Here is a 16,799-nt window from a genome sequence, read left to right on the forward strand (position 1 = left end):
GTAATATGGTATTGCATATCTGAAGCTACATGGTACAAGTTTGTGCTTATTCATTGGCAAAGGGATGGTATCTACATCTTAATTTACCATAATTAACCATACATTTTACAGGGAAATAGTTACCTGCTTATAACCAGTGGTCATTTTCCAATAACACAATATAATTTACCAGATTAATACCTAGTATATCCACTGTAGATTCACTGTATTTACCTACTTATCACCAGTAGTTATTACCAATAATGCTTTATAGTTTACTGGGTAATTACCCAGTATTTTGGCCATGGTATCATTGTTCTTACCTTCTTAATACAGGTGAAACACATTTTTGTTACCATATATTTACTGGGTAAATAGCTAGTAATTAGGGCACTGTAGCTACCTTCTTATTACCAGTTTATAATCCAAAAATACACTAACATTTACCATATGTTACCAGGTAATACCCAACATTTTGGCCATAGTTTCATTGTACTTACCTTCTTATTACCAGCAGCAATTACCCAATAACATACTATAATTTGCCATATAGTTACCAGGTAAATGCCCAGTATTTTGGCCACAGTTTCATTGTATTTACTTTCTTATTACCATTGGTAATTACCTGGTAACATATTTGTGTTACCATGAATGTACCAGGTAAATACCCGGTAATTAGGGGACTTTAAAAGAAATGGTTACCAAATGGGGAGATACTTCCGGGTCAGGTGATGTATCTTCCTGTTACTGTTATGTCCTGGTCACTCTTTTCCACAATTCCACCTGAGGGCCCAGGGAAAAACACACTGTTTAAACCATTCCACACAAAGAACCTAAATGTGCATAGAACTTTCACCAGTCAGTGGTCAGTTGTTGATAACTCCTTTGATTGTTATTTATTTCATCTTATTAGACATAATTTCAAGACACATTTTGTCTTTGTGCAAACATAAACATGAAAAAAATGTGAGTAAAATGGAGCCTTTATTCACAATGCATAAGTATTACCTGGGGTAATTTTTTCCAGACCTTTTAATCCAAGGTAAACAGAGAAGGTCATAAGAGGTAACAAACACACACACACACACACACACACACACACACACATTTGCAAATACAATTTTAGGCCCTGCCCCAACAGCTTCTTATGTTGCCTTAATAAGTAGTGAGCAAGATTGTGAATAAAATGTGTAATGCAGTGATGAACCAGGGCAAAGTCATGAGGGTATTTTTAGACAGCAGCTTCCTCTTGTTACTATTGTGCTTCTGTATTTCCTCTGCTGTGTCCACCTCTTTTTATTCCCCCTCTTGTCAGTTACAGGGACAGTTTCATTTAAATGGTATGCATAAAACTGGAGATGTGATTCTAGGTGGACTTTTCCAAATTCATTTCTTCTCTGTTGATCCTGACCTGTCTTTTACCTCAGAGCCAGAGCAGCCGACCTGCTATGGGTGAGTCTGAGGGGGGAAACAAAGAGGCTGCTGGATATTTAGCCAATTATTATGTTTGGTTTTTGTTGTTGTTGTTTTTTTTCATTCTTCGTTACAGTGAAATAATTGCATGATACAGTATCTGAACTGTGTGAATTATTACAGTATAAGTGTGGCTGCTGATGGCTTACATCATTCATTTCAGTATTTGTAGTTGTGGAACATGTGTAGCTTTGCACAGAAGCTGTATGATGTAGACGCAATCATAACCATTATGTTATGATGTTAGTTTTGATATTATAGGATTGAGACAGGCTCAGACCATGGCCTTTGCTATTGATGAGATCAACAGAAACTCCAATCTGCTGCCGAATGTGACTCTGGGATACAGTCTATATGATAACTGCATCCAACTAGGAATTGGATTTCGTGCAGCACTGTCCTTAGCCAGTGGTCAAGAAGAGCAAGTTACATTAGAGGAGAACTGTGTAGGAACTCCTCCAGTCCTAGGGATTGTGGGTGATTCTTCCTCTAGACGTTCTATTGCCATATCTACAGTCTTAGATTTGTACAGAGTGCCTCTGGTAAGTGTATCTGCCTCTCAAGTCAAGTGTTTTGTTGAATTTAAATGCACATTTTAATTATAGTTAAAGTTAAAAGAAAAAAACAAAAAAAAAACATTTAGTATTCAAATTAGAAAGTTATATGAATCAGCAGGCTATGAGTGTTTTTAGGATACAAGATCTGATTTATTGCAGGTGAGTTATTTTGCCACATGTTCCTGCCTAAGTGACCGACAAAAGTTCCCATCTTTCTTTAGGACAATTCCGAGTGATGCTTTTCAGGTGAGATTCAATCTGCAAAAGCAAAATGCATTCGATAAATAATCTATAAGAACACTTATAAATTTATTTCAGTGAGAAATGTACAATATCTTATGTGTATCACAAGTCATGTTATGTTTCTCATTAACAGAGTTGTGTGGTGCCAGATATACAACACTTAAAGACAGTGATTAAAAATGAGTCTGATGAACATGCTTCCGGGATTTCAAGTGAAAGATGATTCAAGCCTGTGCACTAATCTCTCTGCTCTGTGTCCACATAGGTGAATGCTATGATTCACATTCTAAAACACTTTGGTTGGACTTGGGCAGGTCTGCTCATCAGTGATGATGATTATGGAGTCCATGCTGCCCGATCGTTTCACTCTGATCTGGGTCCAGCTGGTGGAGGTTGTCTGGCTTACACAGAGATTTTGTCCTGGGGTGATGACCCTGCTGAACTAAGGAGAATAGTGGATGTGATGAGGAAATCTACAGCTCGAGTGGTGATTGTGTTTGCACATCAAAACCACATGATTCAACTAATGGAAGAGGTCAGTCCTAAAAGAATTACGGTGCAAAAACATTTCATCCAACCTTCAAACTACATTAGAGTGGTTAGCACTCTTTCCTTTGCAGCAAGAAGACCTGGGGTTGAGCTCATGTCCGTGGCCCTGCGATGGACTGGCAAACTGTCCATGTCATGTGGAGGGTAAAGCGGTAGAAAATGGATGAGTTACTCAACTCAACTCAAGTTGCTACAAGGAGGGTTTTAGAGTTACAAACTCTGTAATAGTGTGTTAAACATGTTTGTTTATTACATCAACTGGTACTGGTGTGAAAGTATGAATTTATATAGTTGTCATAATGCAATGCACAGGTGGTGAGACAGAACGTGACAGGCTTGCAGTGGATTGCCAGTGAAGCCTGGACATCAGCTGCTGTGCTCCAGACTCCTCACCTCATGCCGTACCTGGGTGGAACACTGGGCATCTCCATCCGTCGAGGAGAAATACCAGGACTCAGGGACTTCCTGTCACAAACACGTCCTGACCTACATCACAACAACATAGATGAGAATAGTGTGGTGAGATTTTCCCTCTGATTTGGTATCATTGACATTAATATTGTGGCATTAATAAGGAAATATATTGTCTTTTAGGTGAATCAGTTTTGGGAACACGCATTTCAGTGTAGATTTGCACCACCACCAGCAGGTTGGGTGGAAGCTGGAGGAGAATTATGCACTGGACAGGAAATTATAGAGAATGTGGAGAATGAATTGGTGGATGTTTCAGACCTCAGGTCAGAGTATAATGTGTATAAGGCTGTGTACGCTCTGGCATATGCTCTTGATGACATGCTGCAGTGTGATCCAGGGAGAGGACCTTTCAGCAACAACACCTGTGCTCATTTACAAAGACTGGAGCCATGGCAGGTGAGATATAAGTTTACATTCTTTGTTTCTTTGAACTGAATTAAGTGAAATAGAAGTCACTTCCCACTGTCCTCTTTGTTTTATTTTCATGCTTCAACACTGGCCACAGGTGTGACCAGAGAGATTGTTTTCAATTTAGAAGTCAGTCCATATGTCTATCCTATTATTGTATGCTATCTTTGGGGAGTCTTTTCAATTTTGGCACAAAAACTCACTTTTACTCAAACTTACATTAATTTTAAGTCAATGTGGGCATATTGTATGAGAAAACTGTTGGTCAACTGAAGCAAACAACCACTGGGCAGTAATTGTAGTTTTCTTTCTGGTTTTCCTTCTATGTATAATTCCAATATCCAAAGCTTGTCTATTACCTGGACAAGGTCAACTTCACCACATCGTTTGGTGATCAAGTGTCATTTGATGAGAATGGTGATGCCATACCAATATATGACATTATGAACTGGGTGTGGCTCCCTAATGGAAGAACTAATGTTCAGAGAGTGGGAGAGGTTACGAGGTCTCCCTTTAAAGGTGAAGAACTCACCCTGGATGAAGACAAAATCTTCTGGAACATTGAGTCCAAACAGGTTACTTCCTACTTGTTTTACACCACTCTGGGCTAAATTCACATTTTATCCTGGTAAATCTGCAGAGGGTCACTACAATCACTGTCTATCATAGGCACAAAATGCTCATTCATCATGTACTGCCCTTGTAGCACGTGAAATGCAGTGCTAGACAGCCAGCTAATATTGAAGTCCTCCAATAAATGCACAAGGCTTGACTTGTCTTGCTTTTACTGGGGTAACTGTCGTACACATGACTTTTGGGTTGATTTGTAATACTGCAAAATTACAAAGATAACACAAATGAGCAAATTAGCATACAAAACATACAATATTGTCAGTGCAAAGAAGCATTCTATGTGCAGCTACAACCTGCAGGTGAATCAATAAAACTAGCTTAGCTGTTACTGCACTCTTAGTAGTGACACGTTTTCTTAGAACGTTTAACAAAATACAGGCAGCTACTCACAGACAAATAATTTCCATGGCTGAAGCATAGTGGGAAAAAGCAACATGAACTAGTAATGACACTGTATCCCATGTCACCGGAGAAATCTTTTTTTTTACCCTCAATTCCCAGTGATTAAAAGATTAAAAGTAAGAACAGCAATAATAGCACTCTCTCTGATTCTCACTTTGTTGCTATTTCTATAAACTAACAGAATATTTGTACACATTCTGCTAATTGCATTTGAATACACTTGTTTAAGCTATACTTACCTTTCTTGCATTTTTACACTTTACACTTTTCTTTTGTAATCTTAAATTGCTTCTTATAAGCATATGGCACGCTAAAGGTTTTGAAACTCATCATCATTTAATTCTCATATTATTATGATAAAAGTAAGACAAATTAAAACATTTGGACCGAATAAAATAATTCGCCGAGCAACCTGTCTGTCTTCTGTCGCGTGCTTCGCCTCCGTCATCTGTCACGTGCCTCGCCGATCACTGTCACAGCTTGCGAGTCGCGCACATCTCTGACAGAGCAGTGTTACCAACATGTAGAGCTGCAACTAACGATTATTTTCGTAATCGATTAATCTGTCGATTATTTTCTCGATTAATCGATGAATCGGTCTGTCCAGAAAATGACAGAAAATGTAAAAAAAAAACATTGATCAGTGTTTGTCAAACCTGGAAATGACGATGTTCTGGAATGTCTTGTTTTGCCCACAAATCAAAATGATTCAGTTTTAATGATTTCTTTGTTATGTGGAGCAAAGACTAAGAAAATATTCACATTTAAGAAGCTGAAACAATCAGAAATCTTGTTTTAATCATGGAAAAAGCTTCAAACCGATTAATCGTTTATCAAAATAGTTGGCGATCAATTTAGTAATCGATTAATCGATTAATCGTTTCAACTCTACCAACGAATCTGCAGACTTTTTGTGGTGTTTGGAGACTGCCGTGAAAGCACGTATCACTCTGCAGTTACCGTGTTCAACAAGCAGCGTGTGTTGCCGGGATCACCTCCCAAAGCACGGAAACCTCCGCAGTCCCAGCCTATATTCAGAGTAGAGACAGACAACCTGAGTACTCTGTGTCCACGCTACAGATGAATCGCGCATTGCGCATAGCCAATTCCGTTCCGCACTCGAGGGTGAGACTTTAGCACACTCTCCGCTTGTATCTCCCGATTATCCATCCATCTTCTACCGCTTATCCGGGGCCGGGGTCATGGAGGCAGCAGTCTGAGAAGGGATGCCCAGACCTCCCTCTCGCAGGACACTTCCTCCAGCTCTTCCTGGGGGACCCCAAGGCGTTCCCAGGTGTCACTCCAACGTGTCCTGGGTCTTCCTCTGGGTCTCCTACCGGTGGGACATGCCCAGAACACCTCCCGAGCGAGGCATCCGGGGGGCATCCGATACAGATGCCCAAGCCACCTCAGCTGGCTCCTTTCGATGTGGAGGAGCAGCGGCTCTACTCAGAGCTCCTCCCGGGAGACAGAGCTCCTCACCCTATCTCTAAGGGAGCGCTATGCCACCCTGCGGAGAACTCATTTCATCTGCTGTATCCGGGATCTTGTTCTTTCGGTCATAACCCAAAGTTCATGACCATAGGTGACATAGGTGACCATTCGGCTCAGCCTCTTCTACACCACAACAGACCAATACCGCATTACTGCAGCCGCTGCCCCGATCCGCCTGCCAATCTCACGCTCCATCCTTCCCTCACTCGTGAACAAGACCCCAAGATACTTAAACTCCTCCACCTGAGGCAGGATCTCTCAACTGACCCGGAGGGGACAAGCCACCTTTTTCCGGTCGAGAACCATGGCCTCAGACTTAGAGGTGCTGATTCTCATCCCAGCTGCTTTGCACTCGGTTGCAAAACGTCCCAGCGCATTCTGGAGTTCCTGGTTCGAAGGAGCCATTAAGACCACATCATCTGCAAAGAGCAGAGATGAAATCCAGCTGCTCCTGAACCGGACCCCCTCCGACCCCTGGCTGCGCCTAGAAATTCTGTCCATAAAAATAATGAAAAGAACCGGTGACAAAGGGCAGCCCTGCTGGAGTCCAACATGCACTGGGAACAAGTCTGACTTACTGCCGGTCGTACAGGGACCGCACGGCCGAGGAGGCTGAGGAGTTCCTTTTTAAAAAGAGGGACCACCACCCCAGTCTGCCAGTCCAGAGGCACTGTCCCCAACTGCCACGCAATGCTGCAGAGACGTGTCAACCAGGACAGCCCTACAGCATCCAGAGACTTTAGGTACTCAGGTCGGATCTCATCCACTCCCAGTGCCTTGCCACTGGGCAGCTTCCTAACTACCTCAGTGACTTCGGCTTGGGAATGCATGAGTCAATCTCTGAGTCCCCAGCCTCTGCTTCCTCTAGGGAAGACGTGTCAGTGGGATTGAGGAGATCCTCGAAGTATTCCTTCCACCGCCCGACAATGTCCCCAGTCGAGGTCAACAGCTCCCCACCTCCACTGTAAACAGTGATGGCGAAGTACTGCTTCCGCCTCCTGAGGCGCCGGATGGTTTGCCAGAATTTCTTCGAGGCCGACCGGTAGTCCTCCTCCATGGCCTCCCCGAACTTTTCCCAGACCTGAGTTTTTGCTTCTGCGACTGCTTGAGCTTCCATCGGCTTGGCCTGTCGGTACCCATCAGCTGCCTCAGGAGTCCCTCGAACCAACCAGGCTCGATAGGACTCCTTCTTCAGCTTGACAGCATCCCTTACTTCCGGTGTCCACCACCGGGTTTGGGGATTTCCGCCGTGACAGGCACTGGAGACCTTGCGGCCGTAACTTCGAACAGCCACATCCACAATGGAAGTGGAGAACATTGTCCACTCTGACTCAATATCTCGGAGGTGGGAGTTGAAGACCTCCCTGACATGTGATTCTGCCAGGCGTTCCCAGCAGACCCTCACAACGCGCTTGGGTCTGCCAAGTCTGTCCAGCTTCCTCCCAATCATGCCTCTCCAGGTCACACTGTCATTGCCCACGTGGGCACCTTTGAATATGCAGGTCTTTGAGAGATTCTCTCCATGAGTTCCACTGTGCTTCATTTTCTGTGTGAATAGAGTAATCCCATTCCCTCTGTTCAGATGAGAGTTCTCTGACAAGGGCTTTCCCTTGCATTACTTTAGGTGCTACAAAGCCTAAGGGGTCATACAGGCTGTTGACTCTTGAGAACACTTCTCTGCGTGTGAATGGCTTCTTTCCACAGGACACCTGACAGTAGGTTCCACAAGAGTCCTAGGCTCCTTTGAAGGGGGAGAGGATCAGCTCCAAGGTCCAGATCTTTCAGATCTTTTGCATGTTCCCCTGCAAGGAAGGCTTCCATCACTTGACTACTGTTTGAAGCTATCTTGTGTAGCCAAAGGATTCTGGATTCCACTCACAGCTCTCTGGTTTGTGTGAAGTCTACTACTACTGTGGCAACTGAGATGAGACCATCATCTACATAAAAGTGTCTCTCAACAAACTGTGTGGCATCAGAACCACACAGCCCTTTGCCTGCTGCCATGAGACGAGCAGCCTGGCAAAGGGCTGTTTCCAAACACATGCACCTTCCTCTATATCTCTATAATGTCGCATTCCTTGTACCAAAGAAACCGGAGGAAATTTCTGTGATGGCAACAGGTGATTTCAGGATCCTCAGAAAGACTAACAAAGTGCTCAATTCTGGTCCACTTAGAAGCGCATTGTTGAGAGACAAAACCAATGCTAATGTGACCTGGCTTTTGTGGACGTAATGCACCCAACATAGGCAAGTACCAGTGCTGTTGCCCAGGAGTGGGGCTCGTTCGGCATGATCTTTCTCCAAAGCCTTTCACAGTGAGGAGAGATGTTTTTCGGCTTGTTCTATGTTGCTTGGGGTAGTCTCCTATCGAATTCCCTCCATTGGTCCATTCTATCATTCTGTGCTGGCACATGGGCTGGCAGTCAAGGAACTGGCACGTGAGGATGTAGTGGGTGTCTTGAGTCCAAGACTTGTTTGCTCTTTTTTTAGTTTTAGTTGGTGTATGCCTCCTGATTTCTGGGGGGGCAATACCAGCAAGTTTGTAGAGGGTGTTGGTGGGAGTGGGACGCAAACAACACGACTGAAACAGGATGTTGCGATGACGCATGCAAAAATGCCAAAAAGTCATCACATTTTAACATTGGTTCAACTAACCAGTAAAAAAAATCGATTTATGGTTCAGCCCTAATCAAAAGGCACACAGAGGTGTGCCATTTTAAATATCTTCATCATTATTATGCTTATTCTATTACAAACACAATATTTGTTTATAACACAAATTCCTTTCACAAGATAAGCTGTATTCTCCATTGCGGGTTTGAAATAAAAAATAATAATAAATTAAAGTAATTTTATGCAACATACATATAGCTGGTTTATATTACCTGCTACTTTAGGTCATTATGGACTGTCACTAGTCTCTTACCTGCTCAATTTCTCTTTTTTCTTTAAATTAATTGGTGTATGTCCACCATTTGTTAGGTGGGGGGTGTTCATATTCATAAAAAAAAAAATATATATATATACATTTTAAACCAAAAACTACAGAGTATGTTTTGTATGTTATTTAACCTTGTCAAAGACAAACAAAATTTTTTGAATAATAACTAAATTTCTTAGCCCAAGTTTTAGGGGTGCAGCACCAAGCCGCTTTGTTTGAAGACCCAGGTTCTCCCTGACTGAGATATTGAGGTCCTTAATGGCATTAAGCCACAACCAATAATGTTCTGCCTGGTTTCCCTCTGCAGACACATATGGCAAGGAAGCTGTTTAGGTTTATAGAATCTCAGAAAAAAGGATGCAATTACCAACATGCTTTTTTTATTTCAACATGTTAATTGCATGCTTACCATACTGACAAAAGAAAAGCAACTACGATTAAAGAACAGCTGTCTTTTGACATACTTGCTCTACATGGCTCCCTCGAGCGAAAGTTGTTTCACAGAAATCTACAAGCTAGTTTATTGACACAATTTATTTCACTCTGCATACATCATCCTGATCATTAATCTGATTGGTTGTAGGTCTGTCTCAAATTAGAATTAGATGTGAGCTCAACTACATAAGTGTCACAACTGTACACAACCTCTGATTTTATAATTAATGGTACTGTATGCAGGTACATGCAAACATATGATTTAGCGACACTCTGTGGACAACTAATATGGAAAGGTATGGAGAGGCCCTCATAGGATAGAATAGCAGATATTAATATTTCTCCACACAGCCTCCTCGGTCAGTGTGCAGTGAGAGCTGTCCTCCGGGTACCCGCATGGTCAGAAAGAAGGGGGAACCTGAGTGTTGTTTTGACTGTGTCCCTTGTTCTGAGGGAAAGATCAGCAATATGACTGGTGAGTGTTTTAACACCACAGTTCAGAGATATTGTATGAACTTGTATCTCATGACTTTTCCTCTTTTCTCAGACTCCATGGAGTGCACCAGTTGTCCAGAAGATTTCTGGTCCAGCCCCCAACTTGACCACTGTGTTCCTAAGAAAACAGAGTTCCTCTCCTACCATGAGCCTCTGGGTATCTGCTTGACAACTATCTCACTGTTGGGCACATTTATATGTGTTGTTGTTCTGTGCATCTTCATCCATCATCACAGCACACCTATAGTTCGTGCCAACAATTCAGAACTCAGTTTTCTTCTCTTGGTGTCGCTCAAATTCTGTTTCCTCTGCTCGTTGCTCTTCATTGGACGACCCAGATTATGGACTTGCCAACTAAGACATGCAGCATTTGGCATCAGCTTTGTGCTTTGTGTCTCGTGTATTCTGGTGAAAACCATGGTGGTTCTGGCTGTGTTCAGGGCCTCCAAACCAGGAGGAGAGTCCAGTCTGAAGTGGTTTGGTGCTGTGCAGCAGAGAGGGACAGTTCTGGTTCTGACCTCTATTCAAGCAGCAATCTGCACTGCCTGGCTTGTCTCTGCTTCACCAGTGCCTCATAAAAACACTCAGTATCACAGTGACAAGATAGTTTATGAGTGTGCAGTTGGGTCCACAGTTGGTTTTGCAGTTTTACTTGGTTACATTGGTTTACTGGCTGTCCTCAGTTGTTTGTTAGCTTTTCTGGCAAGGAATCTTCCAGACAGTTTCAATGAGGCCAAACTCATCACTTTCAGCATGTTGATCTTCTGTGCAGTGTGGGTGGCATTTGTCCCTTCTTACATCAGCTCACCAGGCAAATATGCAGATGCAGTGGAGGTATTTGCCATCCTGGCCTCCAGTTTTGGCCTCTTGGTGGCACTGTTTGGACCCAAATGTTATATAATCCTGTTGAGACCAGAGAGAAACACAAAGAAAGCCATCATGGGCCGAGGCACTACAATGTAACATTGGTAACACTGCTGTCTCTCTGTCTGCCCTCTGTATTTAGTATTGAGTTGTTGTCCTAGATCACAATAGAGGCAATAAAGATGTATAGAAAAAATACTTTCAGTGTGCCTTTTTCTAACCTTTTCCTTTCTTTTAATTTTTTTATTCGATGTCAAAACTAGCAGTGTCAGCAGGACCAACAACAGCATGGTGCTAAAACACCGGTATTCCATCTCCGAACTCCTGCAACTACACTCTTCACCATTAAAGAAGCATTAAAGGACTCCGACTCTGTGGACCAATCGACACCCTCCAACAGCACGATATCATCATCATAACAATCACAACGTGCGCACTGTCTCTCACTCTTCTACCCAGAGCTCCTCAACCCATCACCAACAGCAACCCATCTCAACTGAAACACACATTCCCTTAACAAAAAAACTTCTCCTCAGTGAATTTATTTCTGACTCAGCACTGGATTTCCTCTGTGTCACAGGAACTTGGCAAAAACCCATGGACTAGTTTTCACCTAATCAAGCCACGCCCAATGGTTACTCCTATATTGACAAACCTTGTCTGGACGGTCAAACTGGAGGTGCAATTGCCATCATTCATTGTCATGACATCAAAACAAGTGCAACATCCATCCCAACCCCTTCAACATTTGAATCCCTTTCTTTTAAACTATCTGGTCCCAAGCCCCTGGTCATTTACCATCCCCCAAAGCCCGACCCTGCCTTTCCCTATGATCTCACTGCATTCCTTACCCAGCTCTGTTCTCATCCTGGGTGACTTCAACATTCATGTTGACTCGTCTGACTGCAAACCAGCAACCAAACTTCTTGAAATCACCCAACACATCGATTTTTCAACCCATAACAAAGGCCACACCCTGGATCTGGTTTGTTCCACTGGCATCACCATCAGTCACCTGGCAAGTAACAACCTTCACATCTCAACCATCTTGCTATTACTTTTCAAACTCACACTCCCCATTCCCCACGAGAAGCAAAAACGCACCATCATTTTCTGTAACCTCTAGTCCATCAACCCATCTTCTCCACTGACAACCTGGTCAACTGCTATAACTCATCACTCTCATCCTGTCTTGACCTGCTTGCACCTGTTCAGTCTAAACTGGTCTCATTCACCCACTCTGCCCCATGGTATTCAGACGAACTCCACCATCTCAAATCCAAACGACACCAACTGGAACGGCTTGACAAGAAAATTAGTCTTACTGTCCACCAGGAAATGTACAAACAACATCTTCAGCTATACAAAGACACCCTGAACTCGCCGGCACCTCCAACTACTCTAGAATCATCCAGTTTGGCAGCAGCAATCCAAGGACCCTCTTCACCACCATTAACACACTCCTCAAGCCAAGTGACACCATCTCACACTCCTTCTCAGTTGAAAAATGCAATAACTTCCTCTCCTTCTTCGATGACAAAATCAGCACAATCCACAGCCAGTTGACCATCTACCCCGCTCCACCTCCCGAACCTGAACCCCCCCTAACCACTGGTCAATATTTCTCCACATTTGCTACCATCACCTCCTCAGACCTTTCCTCCATAGTTTCAATCACAAAATCATCAACCTGCAAACTGGACCCGCTCCCCACCACACTAAAGGCCTGTCTCCCCACTCTCTCCACCCTCATCACAACCTCTGTTATCTCCTCTCTCTCCTCCGGCCATGTCCCCTCTTCTCTAAAGATTGCATCAGTCATCCCCGTACTAAAGAAACCTGGCCTGATCCCGATTCTCTTAACAACTACCGCCCCATCACCAATCTACCTTTTCCCTTTCCCTTTCCCCTGTCTAAAATTCTGGAACGTGTGGAACTCATCACTTGCCTAGACTCCAATAACCTGTTCAATCTCTTTCAATCAGGTTTCCGCTCCAAACATAGTACAGAAACTGCCCTCCTCAAAGTGACAAATGACCTTCTGCTATCCTCTGACACTGGCTCCCTCAATATCCTCATCCTCCTCGACCTCAGTGCTGCCTTTTACACGATCAACCACTCCATTCTCATCTCCCGTCTTCAATCTATCCTCGGTATCACTTGCACCGCCCTCTCCTGGCTCAGTTTCTATTTCTCAGACAAACATCAACTTATCACCATCAACAACTGTCAATGAACCACTGCTCCTCTCATCCATGGTGTCCCCCAGGGTTCTGTACTTGGTCCACTCCTCTTCATACTGTACATGCTTCCACTTCCTCTGTCACCATAACCTCCGGTGCCACTGTTAGGCCAACGGCACACAACTGTACCTCCCCTCCAAAACCATCACTGCCTCCACCCTCTCTGACTGACATTTAAACCTGGATGCAAAATGACTTTCTCAAACTCAACTCCAATAAATCTGAAGTCCTCATCATTGGTCCTGAATCCCTCACCCACTCCACGCAGAACTTCTCCCTCATCATTGATGGCTCCACCATCAACCCCTCCACCAAAGTCCGTAAGCTTGGAGTTGTCCTGGACCCCACTCTCTCCTTCCTCCCCCATGTCAACCATATTACCAAAAACACCTTTTTTCCACCTCCGAAACATTGCCCACCCCAACCTGTCAACTACCACAGCTGAGACACTCATCCATGCTTCATTACATCCAGGCTCGACTACTGCAACAGTCTTCTCTATGGCACCACAACCAAAGTCCTCAATAAACTCCAATATTAATAATAAGTTTATTTGAAAACATGGACAGTGCACATTAATAACATTGCTGTAAATGTGCCAAAATTAGCCAAGAGGCTATTTTTCATCTGTAGTCCCTAGACAGATATTAAAGTCACCCAAAAAACAGAACAGAATATTAAAAATAAGCCAAGGCAATATGCAAAACACGCACAGCAGTTAACAACTTGACAAAAATAACATAACAGCAATCAGAAAACACAATAAAAGCAAGACCACAAGACATGCATGCCAACACATGAAGGCAGACAGACAACAGCAAGATGGCTACAGGTTTAGCACAGACGGACAGGAAGGTGTAATCGAGTGCTAGTGCTGACAGAGCTGAGCACCAATTAACCATCTCTTTAAATGAGCTCTGAATAAACTGTAGGTATTCAGGTCTCTAATAGTTGCTAAGTGCAGCTCTAACTTTTCCTAAGTGGAAGATTACATATAAGTCTCCTCTTGCTGCACCTGTCTGAGCGGAGGAGAGTTGGAACCATGTGTAATCTTGTACATAAGACAAGTATTTACATATTTAATCAAATTGTCCCAACTCAACATGTTATATTCTCTTAATATTGGGCAATGATGAACATGTACTGGTTTCTTGTCAAGGATTTTAACTGTTCGTTTATACAAAGATTCTATTGGTTTTAAAGAAGCGCTCGAAGCCTGCGACCAGATAGTTAATCAGTAAATGATATGAGAAAAAAACATGGAATGCATATACATTATATACAAGTAATCTCGAATGAACCTGAAGTTTGAGAGATTGAATTTGACCCGGTTAAAGACCTTTTTCACCTGAGCCTTGAAAGATTGTTTAGAGTCAACCAAAACACCAAGGTATTTCTATTCAGATACAACCTGTAGCCTCTCCCCTGATAAAAAGATATCTGGCTCAACACTAGGACTTCTTGGTAAAAAACGTACATACTGTTTTAGACACATTCAGCTGCAAACAGCATTGCTTTAACCATGATGTTACATGAGCCATGGAGTTTGTGAGTTTATCAGCAACCTGTGTCATGCTGCTACCATGTACATAAATTACTGTGTCGTCAGCATACATTTGGATGTTGATGTAAGGATATACATATGTGTCCAACCATTGCAAAAGCGTTCACAAATCTACTTCGGGACATTTGGAGTTATTTACAGGATTCCGAAAGTGTGATTTCTAAGCTTTCCAACAATGTCAAACACATGTAAATCTGATATTTTTTGAAGAAGATATGGCCATTTCAATGTAGGCACTCCTCAAACTGCTTTAGGGAGGATTTCAGCCTCAAAGATTTACACCTTCTGAGAGCCAAGAGACAGAATCATCACATTTACATAGCACAACCCCCTCCTGGTCTAAGCTGTCAGTGAAACCACACACTGCTCTGTATGAGCACAGATACTATTGTTGTGAGCTACACTGCTACACAGGACAATACATCAAATACACAAAACGAATATTATTCGTCAGAGCCGTCTCGCGTTTCAACAAGTGCCGCAGCATCCTCTCATGACGCTGGCCGGTGTCCTCTGTCACGCCGACTCTCGTCTCCACCTCATGGTTCTCTGTTCTAATTTCTCCATCCTCTGATTCAAATCCGCGACCGACACTTCCAGTCTGGATAACGAGGCCTTAGTGTCGGCAAACGACTCCTTATTTTAATTCTTCAACTCTCTTAACTCCCAGAGAATGTGCTCCATGTTCATTTCGCCCGCCTTTCCACTCGCCTCGCTAGGGGAAGATGGCGTCCTTTTTTTTCCTTTCGCTTCTTCTTGCGGTTTTTGCGGTCTCCCTGCGTTCCGTTTGTCTCTACCCGTGTTCATGTTAGTCTACAGTAATTTGGGTTCAGCCCCCTTTCAATTAAAATGTCTTATAATTCTACAAACAGCAAAACACCACCGATTTACAGGGGAGCCCACACTCCGTGCGTGCGTCTCAGAACATGGCGTCACCGGAAGTCTTAATACAGACATTTATGCTGGCTAGACCATAATGGTCTGTGCTTATTACAAAATGTATGGCTCGATTCAGATAATTTTTAAATAATCATGAAAATGCAAATATTGAGAACGCCGACAATGATGAGCACTCAAAGGTAGCTTCCACCTTCACACTATTTAATTGTGGTGCATTCTCACAGAGCTCATAACGACTTGTACTTAGCACAATAAAGGCATGACTGCGTTATATTGTGTTCTTCACTGGCTTATTCTGACCAGTTTCTAAATATACATATATTTATTGATTGACAGTTCGCACATGTAGCTTGATGAACCAATAACTGTACTTTCAACAGCATATTTGCAATTTAAAAAAAAAAAAAAATTTCATCAATGGTTCGCATCGCTCGCACCAAAGTGTGGAATTCTCCCTCCGTGGCTCTGCCAAAGTTGAGTAGTCGCATGCACCATCTTCTTTTAATCCTCATGTGTTTCTCTTTTTCCAATAGATAAATAGATAAAGCAGCTTTTCTTCGCTATTGCCATCTTCATCATGTATCACTGTTATCGTTGCCATGGTTGCATAATGAAGCTCTCCGCTTATTTGGACCCCTGCATTTATCCTCTTCTTTTTCTTTGGTAGGAATGTATCTGTCTAGACTTGCACTGCCACCATATGGTGAAATGGGATACTGCAGGACCCTGATGCGCAAGTATACCAGGGTCTGCACACACAATGCTGCATGTGGGCGGAAGTATAGCACAGACTTTATTGTGCCTGTTGGGTGATGAGCTGGATACAACAACTGCAAGTCAATAAAATGGGTGATGTGGTGAAGGGATGAGCAAAGTCAGAGCAAAGTCATGGGGGTATTTCTAGAGACCAGCCTTCTCTTGCTAATGTTTTTCTGCTTTCCCTCTGCTGTGTCCTCCTCTCCTTATTCCTCTTGTCAGTTACAGGGACAGTTTGATCTAAATGGGATGCACAAAACTGGAGATGTGATTCTAGGTGGGATTTTCCAAATCCATTTCTTCTCTGTTGATCCTAACCTGTCTTTTACCTCAGAGCCAGAGCAGCCGACCTGCTATGGGTGAGTCTGAGTGGGAAATAAACAGCCTGC

General features: G+C 43.1%; 2 protein-coding genes across 2 annotated transcripts in view; both read left to right on the forward strand.

The window, feature by feature from the left end:
* Positions 1-1,180: 1,180 nt before the first annotated feature.
* Positions 1,181-13,183, forward strand: LOC310941832 (vomeronasal type-2 receptor 1-like; the record flags this gene model as incomplete). Its single annotated transcript, XM_083907080.1, has 11 exons — positions 1,181-1,431; positions 1,700-1,994; positions 2,169-2,255; positions 2,518-2,787; positions 3,114-3,320; positions 3,396-3,671; positions 4,031-4,258; positions 9,940-10,063; positions 10,136-11,042; positions 11,803-11,969; positions 12,933-13,183. 11 exons carry the CDS (start codon positions 1,181-1,183, stop codon positions 13,181-13,183), a joined length of 3,063 nt encoding a protein of 1,020 aa, XP_083763206.1.
* A 191-nt stretch (positions 13,184-13,374) lies between these two features.
* LOC310941833 (extracellular calcium-sensing receptor-like) overlaps positions 13,375-16,799 on the forward strand; it is a gene marked incomplete at both ends in the record, with an annotated part of 58,320 nt that continues 54,895 nt past the window's right edge. Inside the window, 2 exons of the mRNA XM_083907081.1 lie at positions 13,375-13,557; positions 16,633-16,769. Coding sequence (XP_083763207.1) covers positions 13,375-13,557; positions 16,633-16,769 — 320 coding nt within the window. The remainder of the gene's footprint in view (positions 13,558-16,632; positions 16,770-16,799) is intronic.

Source organism: Microchirus variegatus, assembly GCF_963457635.1.
Source record: "Microchirus variegatus genome assembly, chromosome: 20".
NCBI classification, from domain to species: Eukaryota; Metazoa; Chordata; class Actinopteri; order Pleuronectiformes; family Soleidae; genus Microchirus; species Microchirus variegatus.